This window comes from Podarcis filfolensis (assembly GCF_964270895.1).
Source record: "Podarcis filfolensis genome assembly, chromosome: 8".
In the NCBI taxonomy this organism is placed as follows: domain Eukaryota; kingdom Metazoa; phylum Chordata; class Lepidosauria; order Squamata; family Lacertidae; genus Podarcis; species Podarcis filfolensis.
In genome coordinates this window covers 71,761,150-71,778,912 of record NC_139611.1, presented here as the reverse complement: position 1 = coordinate 71,778,912, position 17,763 = coordinate 71,761,150, and the positions used below count along the sequence as shown (strand labels likewise).

The 17,763-nt window shown below is 44.7% G+C and overlaps 2 protein-coding genes across 2 annotated transcripts in view; both read left to right on the top strand.

The window, feature by feature from the left end:
* The window catches only part of LOC310769052 (membrane-spanning 4-domains subfamily A member 4A-like), a 639,318-nt gene that overhangs the window by 578,466 nt on the left and 43,089 nt on the right, over positions 1-17,763 (top strand). The window lies entirely within an intron of this gene.
* Positions 1,970-17,135, top strand: LOC310769131 (uncharacterized protein). Its single transcript, XM_083628253.1, has 10 exons — positions 1,970-2,207; positions 5,198-5,255; positions 8,231-8,305; positions 10,037-10,111; positions 11,828-11,887; positions 11,988-12,068; positions 12,866-12,907; positions 14,899-14,973; positions 15,584-15,629; positions 16,794-17,135. Exons 1-10 carry the CDS (start codon positions 2,160-2,162, stop codon positions 16,816-16,818), a joined length of 585 nt encoding a protein of 194 aa, XP_083484379.1. The 5' UTR covers positions 1,970-2,159; the 3' UTR covers positions 16,819-17,135.

The window sequence follows — 17,763 nt, the reverse complement described above, 5'->3', positions numbered from 1 at the left end:
TTCAAAAGGAAATTAGCCTGACTTAATTAGCTATTAGGGACGCGGATGGCGCTGTGAGGGACGCAGGTGGCGCTGTGGGTAAAACCTCGGCGCCTAGGACTTGCCGATTGCATGGTCGGCGGTTCGAATCCCCGCGGCGGGGTGCGCTCCCGTCGTTTGGTCCCAGCACCTGCCAACCTAGCAGTTCGAAAGCACCTCCGGGTGCAAGTAGATAAATAGGGACCGCTTACCAGCGGGAAGGTAAACGGCATTCCGTGTGCTGCGCTGGCTCGCCAGATGTAACTTGTCACGCTGGCCACGTGACCCGGAAGTGTCTGCGGACAGCGCTGGCTCCCGGCCTATAGAGTGAGATGAGCGCACAACCCTAGAGTCTGGCAAGACTGGCCCGAACGGGCAGGGGTACCTTTACCTTTACCTAATTAGCTATTAAAACATGATGATTCCCTAGGATTAAAGAGGTGTCTGATGCACAGCTTAATATACATGGGTCCATACCCTCCAACATTTCTCCAGTGAAAATAGGGATGTCCTATTTAATAATAACAGGGATACTGGTGGTGCTGTAGTCTAAACCACAGAGCCTAGGACTTGCCGATCAGAAGGTTGGTGGTTCGAATCCCCACGACGGGATGAGCTCCCGTTGCTCGGTCCCTGCTCCTGCCAACCTAGCAGTTCGAAAGCACATCAAAGTGCAAGTAGATAAATAGGTACCACTCCGGCGGGAAGGTAAATGGCATCTCCGTGCACTGCTCTGGTTTTGCCAGAAGCGACTTAGTCATGCTGGCCACATGACCCAGAAGCTGCCTATGGATAAACGCTGGCTCCCTCGGCCAGTAAAGCAAGATGAGTGCCACAACCCCAGAGTTGTCCGCAACTGGACTTAACGGTCAAGGGTTACTTTTACCTTTTAAATAATAATAATAATAATAATAATAATAATAATAATAATAATAATAGCTCATCCATCTGACTGGGTTGCCCCAGCCAATCTTGGCAGCTTCCAACATACTGTATTTTTCTGTGTATAAGACTATATTTCCCCCACATTTCTTAAGTTTAAAATTGGGGGTCGTCTTATACACAGAATGTAGCAATTACGGTAATTATTTCTTAATTTTGGGCTCAGAAAATAGGGGGCGTCTTATACATGGGGGCGTCTTATACACAGAAAAATATAAAAACATAATAAAACATTAAACATTTAAAATCTTCCCTATACAGGACTGCCTTCAGATGTCTTCTAAAGGTTGTACTGTATAGTTATTATCTTCTTGGTTCAGGGGTTGCATAACTGCTTACCCTCCAACATTTCTCCAATGAAAATAGGGACCTCCTAAGTGGGACATTCCAGGATAAAATCAGAAACCGGGACGGCTTCTGTAAGTCCAGGACTGTCCCTGGAAAACAGGGACACTTGGAGGGTCTGCGCATCTTGATTAGATTCTAACATGAGTCCGACACACAGTTTTAACAAACAGACCTGAGTTAAATTCTAACCCTAGCTTGATCAGGAATTTAGGGAGTCTTGCACCTACAAACTCATAGCAATACATAACTTGCTCGGTGTTGCTTTCATTGACTGACAGAGGATTTAAGCCATGGGCCTCTCCTGTCCCAGCTCTGCCAGAAGTTGCCGGGGACCAAACCTGGGACCTTTGTTACCTTTTCTATACTTTTCCTGCCATGAGTGTCCAACGCCCATTTCAAAAAAGAGAACCTAAGAATGTCTCTGCCAGGCTAACTGTTCTCAGTGTTCTCAAGTTCCTTTTTGAAACGTTCTGCCCCTCCAAGTTGGCACAATATTCTGGGCAAATTATGTGAATTAATGTCCGTGAAGGAGCCACGGCCTTTGTCTCACCGCTCTCCTAGCCGTGCAGAACAAAAAAATAAAAATAAAAGTCTGGGTTGTGGTTTCTTTCGTTCCTCATTTGCTGCTCTGGGTTTGGTTACCGTGTCGTCATTTTACAGAGGAGCCTGTTACTTCTAAGGGAGTGCGCCATCAAAGTTTGAAACACACACACACACGCCGATGGACTCGACGTATATATACCCACACACTCAGAAATGTAGGAACACGTGCCCATGACTCACACCGCTCCCCAGGGCCAGGAAGTGGCAAGGGGAGGAAATGACTATTGGGGCCTTTTGCTCGCTTGCAGATGCCCGGCAAACGGAACGCCTGGTGGACTGTAGCATCCGCCATGAAGGTGAGTGATTCCCCGCCCCCCAAACTCTCCAGCATAGACCACCCAGCTCTCCCTTTTTTGTCATAAGAACCTTCTCTCCCCCTGCATCCTGTCTCTGGAACAATTTGCCGGCCAGAAATTTTTTTTCCTACCAGGGAGTTAACCCTTTGGGGTGTTGGAGTTGCCAGAAGAACCAGACCCTCTGGCTCAGGGGAAATGAAAGCCACATGGCAAAAAAAACCAGAGTTGGGAGGAAGGGAGATGGTCTCAGCGGTCAGCGAAAGGCTTGGGATATATAGTCCAGAATCCAGACAGGCAAGCAGACACCTTTTCCTAGTTTTCACTAGTTTGCCTTTTTCACTCCATCCTTGTTTGCATCTCAGGAAGGGTTTATTTTTTAGGGGGAAAAAAACTTCTTTGCTGTACAGACTTTGCCTTATATAGTTAGCAAGCTGCCTGCCTGTGTGGCCAGGGATGTCCGGCTTTCAAAGCCGTGGTTCTCAGAAGCAGAAGTTTGAGACCGGCCGGAAAGCATCAGACTTTTGGAGTTTTGGCATGTGTGCGTGCGTGACTGCCGGAGAGAAACAAGCAAACAAAAAAAGAATTAGGCTTCCCCAAGACAAAGCTGAAAGGTTGTCCGTTTCGGTGATGTTGGGACTACAGTGGATTGGAAAGGATCCAGGAGGAGAGGCTTCAAAAACAAACAGCCCAAGCCAGGCTTGGGAGGCAGATGGAGTGAGAGCCCCCCTCCAACTAGGTTTTTGGTAAACTCCCAATAGGCTCCTCTGTAGGACGTTGGCGGGGCTGACAGCTCAGAGCTACCTCCTCAGACGGCTGCATCATGGCTCTCACATCCTTTGGAGCAGTTTGAGCACAAGCCACAAGGTCTTCGGCAGTTGGAGTGAAAAAACGGTGCCTTCCACCGAGGGGAAATGCCTGTATATTTCCAGCTCCACAGACGGGATGTTGAGAGGCCTCAAAACCTCAGCAGAGCTTCTGAATCTAAAACAGTGGCGGACAACATGTAGGGTTCTTTCTCTCTCTGGGTGTGGTGTTTGTGTTGTTGTTTTATTCCCTGAGGCCTTTTTATCAATTATTTTCAATAATTGGGTCAGGACATTTCATTTGTATTTGGTGCTGCTGCAGTGAAATCTTAAAAACTGGGCAGGAGGGAGAGATAATTGAATTTGTTTATGCTGTTACAGGAGAATACATTTCCCCTATACTCTGTGGCTGTTTTACTGGGAGATCTAAATTGCCGTTATCATGGCCCGTATGTTAAAGTTTATATTGCTAAAGTTGCTAACGTTTATATTGATGTATCTAATTGTTATCAGTGCTGGTCTAAAATATGAGGTTTTTTATTTTTTTAAAAAACTGTATCTTTTGTAATGGACGTTTATATTTGTGGGCGTTTGTGAACCGCTTAGCGATTACAGTGGTAGCTCGGGTTAAGTATTTAATTCGTTCTGGAGGTCGGTTCTTAACCTGAAACTGTTCTTAACCTGAAGCACCACTTCAGGTGCCGCCGTGCCACCGGAGCACGATTTCTGTTCTCATCCTGAAGCAAAGTTCTTAACCTGAAGCACTATTTCTGGGTTAGCGGAGTCTGTATCCTGAAGCATATGTAACCTGAAGCGTATGTAACCTGAGGTACCACTGTATCTTTGAAATATGAAGTGCTGTATAAATTAGCAGAGGAAAGAAATAACAATAAATCAGTTTTAAACACGCACAAGATGGCATTTATTTGTTTAAAGAAACATATACTCTGCTTTTCACTTCATCTGGGTCTCAAAGCAGGTTATACAGAATAAAAATGTAAGATCTACAAACTTCAAAACGTAAATTAGAAGCTTTGGAGGAGAAAGCATCAGAACAGCACTCATAGTGCAAAAACCTCTTGAAATAAAACAGTTCTAACTTGCTGCCTGAAACTTAGTGGGGACAATTCTAATGTCAAATTATGAATGTGTACACACTCTCTCTTTAAAGCCTGTTTGAAGCACCTTCTTTCCCTCAAAGATTTCTGGCCACTGTAGTTTGCTAAGGGGTGCTGGGAGTTGCAACTCTGTGACTACGGTCAACTACAGTGCTCAAAACTCTTTGAAGGAAAGTACATCTTCCAAAGGCATTTTATGGGAATAGAGAGTACACAGCATTAGTTGCCTATTAAGCCACTGCAGCACTCAGGGTTGTATCATTTCCCCCCCAGGTTGGTTGCTATACAGTGGTACCTCGGGTTACATACACTTCAGGTTACATACGCTTCAGGTTACAGACTCCGCTAACCCAGAAATAGTACCTCGGGTTAAGAACTTTGCTTCAGGATGAGAACAGAAATGGTGCTCCGGTGGCGCAGCAGCAGCAGGAGGCCCCGTTAGCTAAAGTGGTGCTTCAGGTTAAGAACAGTTTCAGGTTAAGTACGGACCTCTGGAACAAATTAAGTACTTAACCCGACGTACCACTGTAATTATCTCTGTTGTATGAAAAATAACGTGGGAGTTGATTTTAAGCTGGGGAAATGACAGAACCCTGAGTCTGATTCTATGGTGTAAAGAAGCTATGGCCATCCGTGAAAATAATGAAAATAAATGGCAATAGATCTAGAGAAGGCTGTGTGCTTTTTATAGAATTAGATCCTGGTTCATTGGAATGCTAAATGCATAGTAGTAGTAGCAGCAGCAGCAGCAGCAGCAGCAGCAGCAGCAGCAGCAGCAGCACTGAATCTTCTACAGTCCATCAATCAAGCCTCACCACAAGAGCAATGAACGCACGTGCCCAGACACATGCCTCTCAAACACTGGTATGGTTTCCTTGGCTTCTGTAAGGGTAATTGATTCAGCGTTTCGTTGGCTGAGGGATCTGTGCCTCAGTTCCAGCTGTGACTTTGTCCTGTTTTGGTTCACACAGTGGAGAAGCAGTTGCTACTCAGAGCATTCAGTGTTGATGCTATGGGGCAAAATCTGAACTAGGGTCACGATGGCTGAATTTGTGTCTGTCTTTTCCAGCTCTTTGTCTTTCTGCTGCTTGTCTGTGTGAGCCTCAGTGGTCCTGTAGATGCTCAAGGTAAGATTCTCCCTCTTCAGTGTGTTAGTTCAGGTGTGCCTTCAAACTTCTGCCTCCATGACATTATCCAGTTATGAGTTTACACCCCCAAAGTTCTCTATGAGCTGCAGCCTTTCCACCTTAGCACCTAGTGTCCTCTAGGTGTTTTGAACTACAGTTCCCACCATCCCCAACTAGTATGGCCAGAGAAGAAGGGAGCTGTGGTCCAACATTATATGGAGGGCATCAGATTGGGGAAGGCTGTCCTAGCAGAAATGCACAAGTCATCTGGAGTTATGGTTTAGCAAATCCATCATTTCTGCCCATTGCCTACATTGGTTGGGGCTTGTGGGAACTGACGTCGAACAGCACCTTCAGAGCACCCCATTGCCTACCCCTGGTCTGGAGACACAAGTGCCTCCTAGAATATGGAAGCCATCCTTTCCCACTTTGCCCATCAACTGGCAGATTTCAACATTAGTGCCACCCCTATCTTTTGGAGACAAATGACTGGGACATTTGGGCAAACGTAGCAAAGAAATACTGTTGTGAAATATTTTCCCCTGCCAATTAAAAATAATTATCCTCAAATAAGGCAAAACATATGCCGGCATTTCCGAGAATCCAGAAATGCCATGGCGACTGTTTCTCAGCCCAGTCATCCCTTCCTGCATGTGCTGCGGAGGCAGAGCAACAGACCCTCCAGCTGCTTGGGCGCTTTCAGTCGCTGCAAATTGCAACAAGCTGCTTAAGGGAACTGCCAAGAGCGACAACTTCCTCTAAGCTTAGCTCCCATTATCTGAATGTGTCAATAAAGGTGCTCCAAGCTAGGTTTGGGCCTTGAAGTAGGCACTGATCCTTCTGGAAGGACCTCCTCAGACGGTGCTCCTGGCGGTTTTCGAGTTCTGTAATCCAGGGTGAGGGAGAACAAAAGCTAATCTTCCCTCCCCCTCCCCTTTTTATGAAGATTACCAGCTCTGGATCCCACAGCTAATTCTCTCCTGGTCTCCTCGCTGGCCCAAATAGGACTCATTTAGCCAGCTAGCCCTGGTGATCATCTATTGTTTATTGGATGGATTCCCCCCCTAAATTGATTTTTGAATTCTGAATTTATTGTCATTCATGTTTTATACTGTATTTTATGCTGTTTTTTGTTGCATCAATTAAGTGTTTTAAATTTGTTGTTAGCTGCCCTGAGCCCAGTTTTCTGAACTGGGAAGGGCAGGGTATAAATAAAAATTTATTTATTATTATTATTAAATAAATGGCATGTGAGAACAAATCATTAAAGTTCAGGGAATGCCAATTGTGGGGTGTAACATAACTGAAGCAGTCAAATACAACATTTCCTGTTTGCCCAGAATGGACACACAGGAGAATGTTGCTCCAGCCAGGAGGACTTCCTGTCACACCTGTGTGACCAGGTAGATGGGTGTGACCCTGGCAGACCCTATAAAAGGGCTAGTCACGCAGCCATCTTCCTCTTTTGGCTGTTTTGCTCCTTTGCTTCTCTTTTGCTCTTTTACCATCTTCTGCTGGCTCTTAGCCAGCAGCAAGTGGCTCATCCTTTCAGAGGATGTAAGCCACAAGGTGGAAAGTCTGAGGCCTAGCTCAGACTTCTTTTCTCTACAACTGTAAATGTAACTACAAGATAAAACCTGCCTTCAGGACAATACTGTGAACTGAATGTAAGCAAACTTTACTGTCACCTTTAATGAAGACTGTTGTATTGTTGTTTTCAGAGGGAAACATAAGGGGAAACTGACCAGGAACAATCCAGACTGGACAAACCAGACTGGATTGCTTAACTCAAATGATTCTCACAAATCCATCAGCTAGCTTCCAGCAATGTGCAAGGGAACATGCTCTGCGACTTACTCACAAACGTGAGTGAGGAGAGATAATATTTAAACAACATTTCTTCTCCTACCTTTCCTCAACATTCACACACCAATATGGTGCCCATCTGAAATTTGGGATTACAAGTGCCCACCACTGGCCATGTTGGCTGATGGGGATTGTAGTCCAAAAATGTTGGATACCCCTGTTTTGGTTCTTAGGTTTTATCTTGTAGCTGTTACTTTATGTTACTTTATGCTATTTTGAAACCAATCAAGTGCCTTTATTTATTATTATTGCAAAGTGTTTGCGGTGAGGAAAGCAGAGAGATGTAGTAATGCCTTGCCATATTCAGTTGCATGGGCTGACTTGAAAACATTGCCGAAAAACACGTGGAGGATCCAGACCGTGGCTGGCTTCTGCCTAGGGAGCAGGGAGAAGCTGGATTCAGTTTGCAATTAAAGGCAAACTTAACTGATTCATATTTTCTGAAGCAATATGGGACCCAAAACACAGCCATCTTTCAAAATTCACATTTCTCTTGATTTTGCAACGCAGTTTTCCAGCCAAGTATCATGTACAAAAATCTCAGCATAGACACCTGCTGGATGATATTGGGCCAGTCACTTAGTCTACCTCACAGGGCTGTTGCAAGGATAAAATGGACTGCAGGGGGTGGGAGAACCACTTCTGCGAGCTTCTTGCAGAAAGCCTGGGATAAACATGTACAAAAGAAAGATTTTGCTGTTCATGCACAGAAAGGACTTCAACCCACTGCATTCTTGCTTTCATTCCAGCAAATGAAATGGATCTTGGGTTTGGATTTTGCTGAGAAGCATGCACTTTCAAACAAAAATTTGTGCATTTCCCTTTTGGTTGGTCATCAGCAACTTTAAGTCTGAAAACCAGTCTTTGTTTTGTTGAACACAGCCCTTGGCCCTTAAGACTTTAGATTTTGCTTAAACTGATGTCAGCCAGTTGGTTGGACTCCAACTCCCATCATCCCTGACCTTTGGCCATGCTGACTGTGGATGATGGGAGTTGGAATTGAACAACATCTGGAGGGGCCCCAGATTCCCTAGCTATGCTGACACATCATCAGGCTATCTCTGCATGCTCAGAAGGATATTTATGTGAGCTTGTGGCTTTGGTTTCAGGTACCTCATCCCCACTTGTGGGACAGGAGGCAGATGGCGATAGAACCACAACTGAATCCTTTTTGCCTTCCACAGGTAAGTTTTGTTTGTTTAGTCATTTAGTCGTGTCCGACTTTTCGTGACCCCATGGACCAGAGCACGCTGGGCACTCCTGTCTTCCACTGCCTCCCGCAGTTTGGTCAGACTCACGTTGGTAGCTTCGAGAACACTGTCCAACCATCTCATCCTCTGTCGTCCCCTTCTCCTTGTGCCCTCAATCTTTCCCAACATTAGGGTCTTTTCCAGGGAGTCTTCTCTTCTCAGGAGGTGGCCAAAGTACTGGAGCCTCAGCTTCAGGATCTGTCCTTCCAGCGAGCACTCAGGGCTGATTTCCTTAAGAATGGATAGGTTTGATAGGATAGGACAGGTAAGTTTTACAGTTCTGCAAACGACTAGCCATACCTGGACCTTCCCAAAAGACGTGGTGATGCATTCATAATGCAGCCAAACAAACAAACAAACGCCAAATCACTTTGCTGCCAACATCTGCCTGCCCCTTCAAAAGCACTCACATTCTTTATTAGTTAAAGGTCAGCAGTATCAGTTTTGAACCCCCTGCCCCTGGGAGGGAAATAAAGCTAATGTAGTATGTGTGACTTTGAACAGAGAAAAATAGCAGGCAGGGCAAGGGTTAAAGGCTCCCTCCCGATGTTCCTTCTCTATTCTAAATTCCCCTCTCCCAAAGCTGCTTTTCATTTTATTACAAAAATAAATAAATGCAACCAACAATGGCGCGGTGTTATAATTTTAGACTCTTAACTAAATAGTCTTCTGAGGAAGACCATGATCTTCTTCTTCTTCTTCTTCTTCTTCTTCTTCTTCTTCTTCTTCTATTACATTTATTACCAGCCATTACAGTCCTATCATATAAAAGAATAGATAAATAGATAAGGAGGAAGTGTAGGTGTTCATTTCAAGGGTTAAGCTAATACTTTATTGAAATATACTCGGAGTCGAGTGTGGATTTTATGCTCTTTATTCAGCTCATAGTAGTGAGGAATGGGGATGTTTCCCCGAACTGTCTGCTTTATATACATTATTTACACAATGGGCCCCACGTGATTGGCTAATTCTGGGATTCTCCTGTAGACCAATTAGGTTGCGGATTCACTTCCACCTGGAGTTGGATTGGGTGGCTCCTGTGGACCAATCAGACTGCTGCGTTCTGGATCCTATTGTTCTAGGACCAATCAGACTGCTGCATTCTGAATCCTATTGTTCTAGGACCAATCAGACTGCTGCAATTTGGATCCTATTCAACTCAGTACATAACATTTATATTGGAGCCGAAGGCAGGAAGGGTGGGGAGATGGCAAGTAATAAGAAACTTGACCTCCTTTACTGAGCACAGTAAGAAAAACTTGCTGTTCCCAAATATATAGCCGAAGCCTGGAATTCATGCAGAAAGCAAATTGCAAGGTATTGTGGAAATGTGGGAGAACTGAACTTAAGATTTGGAAAATAAGACACCAGGAGAACCTGAAAAATGCCATATTTGCCCATCCCATTGTCGCCATGGGCCCGGTGGTTTTTTGGAAGGTTCATGAAACACTATGAAAGTCTGCAAAACTTTTTTGGCTAGAGGCATAAATGGGATGTGTGTACAAACCACCAGCTTCAATTTGCTTTTATAAAGACACAGGAGTTCTGCCCTCCATGTTGACATCTGGCCACCTGCAATCGGTAGTAGCAGTATAGCACTCGAGGGAGAGGACTTGCAGATCTTTCTAACCCAACATTTCTTCTCTATATCCTGGTCTTCTATAGCAGAGGAGCCAGAGGCTGAAAGTATGACAGCAAGCCCTCTGAATTTCCAGCAAAAAGAGAATGCATCATTAGGAGGTATGTGGCTGAGAACATCCTTGGATTGGAATCCTTCCATAATTCCATGGATATTTGTGCAAGATAAATAAGACAAGACCAGAACGTCTACCTGCAAATATTGTCAAATTTAAAAGGATGTTTAATTCCCCCCTATTGCCATGAAGGATGACTGTATATATATGACTGTATATATATGTGTGTGTGTGTGTGATACATACATACACACACACACACACACACACACACACACATATATATATGGAAATACATAGGGACATAGGGCTCCTCTAGACCGGAGCGGGTTTTTCTTTTCTGTGGTTGTGTTCTGCAGCATATCACTGTTGCAAAAAAAGTAGTGCAATAATGGTAGATTTATACTGAAGCATTCACACACCATTCCAATTTACTAGTTGTGCTGTGGTGCTCACAAAACAAGCTCACAAAACCTCCCTGGAAACAAAGCAGAATGAATGTTCACTAAATACCCAACACCGTCTAATCTCCCAGTAGCGAAATCAGGATGAATGCTCAACAAACCACTTGCCTGGAAGCATTTCAGGAAGGGAAAATCCTTAGACAACATTTATGCTTGTGTGTTGCAACTGGGATGGGGGACTTGTGGCCCTCCTACAGATGTTGCAGGACTTCAACTCTCACCAGCCCCAGCCAGCATGGCCTGTCTTTGGGGCCCTAAACGGCCTTGGTTCAGTATACCTGAAGGAGTGTCTCCACCTCCATCGTTCTGCCCAGACACCGAGGTCCAGTGCCGAGGGCCTTTTGGTGGTTCCTTCGCTGCAAGAAGCCAAGTTACAGGGAACCAGGCAGAGGGCCTTCTTGGTAGTGACACCCACCCTTTGGAATGCCCTCCCACCAGATGTCAAAGAGAAAAATAACTACCAAAATTTTAGAAGACATCTGGAGGCAGCCCTGTTTAGGGAAGCTTTTAATGTTTAATAGGTTATTGTATTTTAGTGTTTTGTTGGAAGCCGCCCAGAGTGGTTGGGGAAACCCAGCCAGATGGGCAGGATATAAACAATAAGAAATAATAATAATAATAATAATAATAATAATAATAATAATAATAATAATAATATAGTTGTCCAACAACTGATCAGGGTGGGTTCAGGCTCACCATTCCCACAGCCTGTGTGAGAGTTGTAAGTCATGACGTAATAGTGAAAATGGCCTACCCAAATTCTCCACCCTTGTCGTAAGCAGAGGGGGGACATTTCAGTCGGTAGAGCACATGACTCTTAATCTCAGGGACATGGGTTCGAGCACATTGGGCAAAAAGATTCCTGCATTGCAAGTGGTTGAGCTAGATGGCCCTTCGGGTTCCTTCCAGCTTGACAATTCTCCACGGATGGGGCAGAATTCTCCCAACAGTTCAAACAACATTCCCGTCCTGCCCCTGGCAACCTCTGTTTCTCAAGCCCATTGAAAAAGGCATAAGACATTCATAGCTTTTGGGGTAGGGTGACCATTTACCCCAAAAAGCTGCTGGGCAAAGGGTCTTATGTTTTGCCAATGACTCACCATTATCAAACAAACCAGGCCATTATCAGCCTTTTGCTTCTTTGTGACCCACCCCCAGCGAGCCATTGCCAGACTGGTCTCATGAGGAAGCTAGCAGCATCAGAACTGGCAAGGAAAGTTGTAGGGCCAGGAGACTGAAATTATCTACAAGGGGATTTCATCCTAGCTCCAATGTAACACTCTTTTCTTAATATGCAGTAGAAGAGACATCTGTAGCTGAAGTGGAGACAACTAAAGGCATCACCCCTAGCAGTGCAGGTGAGCATAAGAACCATGGACCACCCATGAGGGGAGGTGGGCAGAGAGAGGGAACAATCAGAAAGAGTTTGCTTTGCCACATCCAAAAGAATGGAACCAGCTCACCTGTCTCCTTCTGCGTTTTCTTTTCCAGAAGTTACCCAAGCTCAACAGCCATCTGTAGACCAGAGGAGGAGAGCAGGTATGTAGAAGGCAAAAGACAAATCCATGTTCCATGTACAGAAGTTGAGGGACTGGAAGATGAACCTTAATTCAACACCGGCAACAGGATAGTGTCCTTTAAGTGAGGACAGCAGGATAATTATGAGGGTGCAGGACAGGCTATGTGGCATGCACAGTTCTGTCCCCCAACCAAAGGCTATGGCCAGTGGTTCAGGAAGGTGCCCTTTGCCAGTATTTGCTGCTTGAGCAGTCCCCTCATTCTACCAATGGTAGGGCCAGCCTCTGTTGCTCTCCTGCTGTTAATCCCCATATTACAGGAATATAATTTTTAAGTACACAAACTTCTGCAAATATCAGGGATTTTGCCAAGACGAAACCAATGCCTTCAAGGAACTGCAGGCCAGGGGTGGGCAGGGCTGGAGTTAAAAGTGGGTGGGGCCAGAAGCAAAAGTGGGCAGTCACGGGTGTGACTCTCACTTCTGTACAGAAGGCTATAGCCCAGCCACACAAAAGCTAGAGATCTCCTCATGCACTGCAAACACTTTTCTCCATCCTTCCACCAGGCAAGCAAGAGGCATTATCACATTTCAAGGACACATCTGAAGCAGACAAAAATACTCATGCGGGGTGCAGAGCAGGGGCGGGGTGTGGCCTAGGAGAGGGCCAGATTGAGGGGCTTGGAGGGGCATATTTAGCCTGTAGGTCTGAGTTTCCCCACCTCTGCTGTAGCAGCAGGATCAGACACGACCTCTCCTTCCTCATAGTGGCAAGCTGGGCATATTTCTCAACTACCTCACATTCCTTCTTTTTTAACAGATGTTTGGAAGGTAGATTACCAAGAGAATGTTTTCCATTATGGTGAGTCTCAACAAGCTGGAAACAGACTGTTGTGTTGCATGCCACCCCCATCTCCGAGCGGTGGGGATTCTAGGGGTTCCAGGTGCTAATCCAGGACTTGTGTTTCCTTTTGGGAATGAGGCACAGCAGAAACTGTGGTGTCTTTATCATATATGGTTTGCTTACACATGTATACAACCTGAGCCTACACTGGAAGGGTTCACAGCATTAACAGCCCGGAAGGGTCTTGTTTCTCCTATGGCCACAGCCTTCGATTTAAACAGAAATGAAACATTTCCCTCTGATCCTCCCTCCAGTTTGTTGCTTTACAAACTGGAGGGAGGTTACATCACTGCAAAGTCAACTCCAGACTCAGGCTTTGTCTTTCTAACTATCTAACTATCTAACTTTCTAACTAACTATCTCTGATATCACCCATTTGTCTTCTCGCAAAGAGCCCCCTTCTTTTGTTCTCTTAATGGCCCATCACCCAGGTGATCACCCCAGCACAGGAAGCCAGCCTGGCTTATATTTTAACACTTGCTGAATCCAGGAGTTAGAAGGATCTGGTAGACAGCCTACTTCCTCCCCCTCAAACTCATAACAATAGATACTTTTTCAGATACTTAAAAGGGGCTTTCAATGAAAGTTGGTTTCTCCTGAGATGTTTACTCACCCCACTATTGTCATCCTTTAAGAGGTAATGCAGACTTTCTCACCTTTGGAAAACTTGCACAACTCATCTGAACAGAGGAGACAGTGGGACAAAAGAAACAGGGGTGTACACCATAGGAAGAGGTGCCTCTCTCCTTTGAGCTCTCTTAAATTCCATTATCTAGTTGTGTACACAGTACACCTTTGAAACACATTCGAGTACATTTCCAAGCCGCAGATAATTCTGGGTACCAGTTTGTCAAGAGTTGCTGGGAGCAGAATGAAACTTATGGACTACGCAGAACTGGACAAAATGACTGCGAAAATTAGATATCAAAAGGATCACAAATTCATCGAGGACTGGGGAAAGTACACGGACTATCTGAAAAGTATATGTGATGTACAGACAACGTTAGTGGGTTTTAAAGAAGCTTTGTGAATGTTAAAGACGTACTGTAAAAGAAAAAATAATCTGATAAGTGAGCACTAACCGGCAGTATGAGAAATGGAAAATGTGTAATGAATAGATAATATGGATGATTGGTGGAGGAGCTGGTGGAAGTACAAAAAATGTGAAACATGAGATTAGGATGTGCTGAATAATTTGTAAAAGAAAATTTAATAAAAATTTATATATATATATAAAAAAAGAGTTGCTGGGAGCTGCAACTTTGTGAGAGATAAATTATGGTGCCCAGAATTCTTTGAGGGAAAGAATGTGCTTTGAAATTTCCTTAGAAGAATAGTTTGTACATGGCTGTAGCCAACATTCCATGGTCGCTGAGCATGCTCAGTTTTCACTGGCCTGTTTAGGGTTTGCTCACCCCTACATTCTTTTTGTATTTATGGAAATCTTGGGGGTTCTCCCAAATCTCCTTGATCCTCTTGTTTGTGGCTAGTGCAGTTCTGGCTACTTAAAGGAACAGCACTCATCTCCCAACTCTGGAAACAGAGTGAAGGAATGGCGATGTACCCATTCCTGTTTACACCCAGTGCACTCCCACTGCTACTTTGGCTTACATTGTGTGTACGCCATTTCCCAAAAGAATCGGAAATGTGCTGGCTGCAGATTAAACAGGAGTGTGTACACTGTTGCACATGGCTTTTTCAGGGGGAACTCACAGGAACTCAGTAGAACTAGGGAGGATTTCATGGTGAGTTCCGGCACTTCTTTTTCTAGGGAAAAAACAAAGCACTGCTGTTGTACTATATTTTGGGTCCTCCCTGCCCCCCACCAGCTTTGATCCTAATTGAGAAAAAGAACAACCTTGCTGTATTTTGAGCTGCTAATTTGTACACAGCTTTAGTGTGTACTTCAGGTTTGCATTGAATGCCTGCTTTTCTCCATACCCTTGCAGATTACTATTCCCTGCGCAAAGGGGGCTTGATAGCTGCTGCTATCCTCTTCATTCTTGGCATTCTCATTCTCACCTGTAAGTATGAGCAACTGGGATGAGTGGAGCTGCTTTGAGTTCTCTCCCTAAATGTGGGTGGGAAAAGAGTGGAGAAGTAGAAGTAGAATTGTGCCTGGATATTCACATAATCGCCCCTTTCCTCTCCTCATCTGAGACCTTATTAAGGGCTCATCCACACTTTGCTTGTCCCAAGCCTAGAAAGCACAAGACCATGCAGTTTTCCGCATGTCCCATTCTGCTCTTTACCACTGAATCGGAGCAAATATCAATCCACGGAAAACCTGACTGACGTTTGCTTTGATTCAGCAGTAAAGAGCAGTTTTCCCGAGGGGAAAGTGGTGGGGGAAGTTGAAGTGTGGACAAGCCCTAAGTAATAAGTGCACGACTGATAACTGGGATCTGCAAAACTCAAAGCAAATCCTGCACTCAACAGCTGCTTAGAGGCACTATGCTTTCTCCAGCCCTGCCCGCCCCCATTCTAATAGTATGCCTTTTGTATCTGGCAACAGGATCTGGTAGATCTTAGGAGGGGGGTAGAGAGGGGAGGCTGAAGAGCTGGGTTCAGAAAATGGGCCTTTACTCTAGGAGGAGGAGTTCAGAAAACGGTTTGTTCTCTCTCCACTTCCAGGTGGGAAACATGGAAAATCTCGATGCAGAGGGAAGAAGCGGGCAAGGTGAGCAACACCTTCCCACCCACCTATTCCTGTTTCCTTATCTCTAATTAATTCCATCTTGTGAAAGTCCAAATGCTGGAATATGAATGCAGCCTACGTATATGTAATTAAGGTGTCACTATTTGTGGTAGGGATCAAAACGCATACTGGAACTTTGGGGCTGCCTACACACTAATCTTATATTTATCTAGATTGATTCTAGATCTACAAGGGTGGTTGTGGCTACTTGATATGCATTTGAAAACTCTCCCCTTCATTAGGTTACCCAAGCCTTTTCTCCCTGCCCATACCCCAGGTGAAAAAAGAAGAAACTGGTGATTGTCATCTTGTTCACTCTGGTCCACCAACACTGTCATTGGTCGGGGGGGGGGGCGACACACCCACCTCCCCGTTGCTGGAACCATCTGCATATGTTTTTTTTAATGAACAGGAAGTGAAAAATCAGTCTGCAACAAGCTTTTATTTTCAGAATGAAAGCAGTTTCTCAAGAAGCGCAAAGAAATCCACAATCGATCTAGATTGTGTGTGGATTTTGCAGAAAAGGCAAGCCCTTGGTCTCCATTAATTCCAGAATGAGTTGGCTTGGCCTGTCATTAGCTGTGGGGCAACCTATAGTTGGACTCCCTGCTTTCTGCTCCCCCAGTCCCAATGGACACCCATAACCACTGGGCGCAACATTATCTAACATTGCTACACACAGATCAGAACAAAAGCTCCTTAAATAGCCAATGCCATCTCATCTCCCTGTAAACAAATCAGGAGGTATGTTCAATGAAATTACCGTATTTTTCACTCTATAAGATGCACCAGACCATAAGATGCACCTAGTTTTTGGAGGAGGAAAACAAGAAAAAAAATATTCTGAATCTCAGAAGCCAGAACAACAAGAGGGATCACTGCGCAGTGAAAGCTGTTCTGGCTTCTGGGATAGCTGCGCAACCTGCATTCGCTCCATAAGACGCACACACATTTCCCCTTACTTTTTAGGAGGGAAAAAGTGAGTCTTATAGAGCAAAAAATACGGTACTGCTTGAAAGTGCCTGAACCTCTGTGTAAGCTTTGTGCAAGTAAATCAGGATGAATACTCAGTAAATAGATCACCCCGAGGAGCCTAACGTGTATTCTCATATTCCTTGCCCTGATCCCTGTTTCCTTTCTTTACAGGAACTACGACGTGACACCAGCCTGAAGCCATCTCCTATCCTCTGGAGGACTGCACTGATTGGGAGGAGCAGGGCGGGGTGGGTGGGGCTGGTTTGATTGACAGATCTGCTTTGACAGATCGTAATGTAACCTGTTATCCCCCAATAGGGGAGCACTTCCTTAGCTTCCCCACCCCAAATCCATCCATCCTCTGCCTGACACATCCTAGTTTGTCCTCTACTTGCTCCCACAACCTCCGTCCATTTTTCTTGGCCTACAAGAAGTGTTGCCTTTTCTCGTGTTACAACTGCAACAAAAGTTGTATTTTCATTACATTAAACCAGCCTCGCTGTAGAACAAGAACATTTGTGAATTCTTTGTTCTTTCCCTTGTGCATCCTGAGGCCAGGGAGGGAGATGCTGCCTGGATCTAAGGGCCTGGCTGTCGACACTCCAGGCCAAGAAAATCCCTACGGTCCTCCATCTGCGCCAAGAAGTCTCAAATTCTGTACTTGCAATAAATTTTTGGCGTGGCTTGTTTTTTCTACGTTTGCTGGCTATATTTGATTTCATGCTTTCGCTGGCATCTTATATGCAGCCATGTTCTAAAAGAAGTCATCGTGCCAGAGGGATATTGCTGCTCCCAGTGCCATGAACTGTCAGCACAATATTCATGGTGTTGCAACTGGCTCCATTTACTTGTGAGGACCCAATTACACTGCTGCTGCTTTTTTTGGTTTTTTGTTCTTCGTAGAGCGAGAGAGATAGATTTTTTAAAATAGTTTTTATTTGATTTTACAAATTGATTCACACAGATAATATTATTACAACTATTAAAATTTGCATATGATTCTTCTGAATCTCAAGACTTCCCTCCTTCCCTCCATGGGTTCTTTAAATAACTATTTTTTTTAAAAAAAACACCCCTGTATATTATAAGTCCATCTAATTTACCATCCTCCATTATATCCAAAATCTCTGTATCATTGCAA

What these genes read in the sequence shown, in the direction of transcription:
- LOC310769131 (XM_083628253.1), top strand. Translation starts at nt 2,160, where the DNA reads ATGCCCGGCAAACGGAACGCCTGGTGGACTGTAGCATCCGCCATGAAG. An exon ending in AGAGAATGCATCATTAGGAG is followed by an intron (nt 10,112 to 11,827) that starts GTATGTGGCTGA and finishes CTTAATATGCAG; the next exon opens with TAGAAGAGACATCTGTAGCT. An exon ending in AGAGAATGTTTTCCATTATG is followed by an intron (nt 12,908 to 14,898) that starts GTGAGTCTCAAC and finishes ATACCCTTGCAG; the next exon opens with ATTACTATTCCCTGCGCAAA.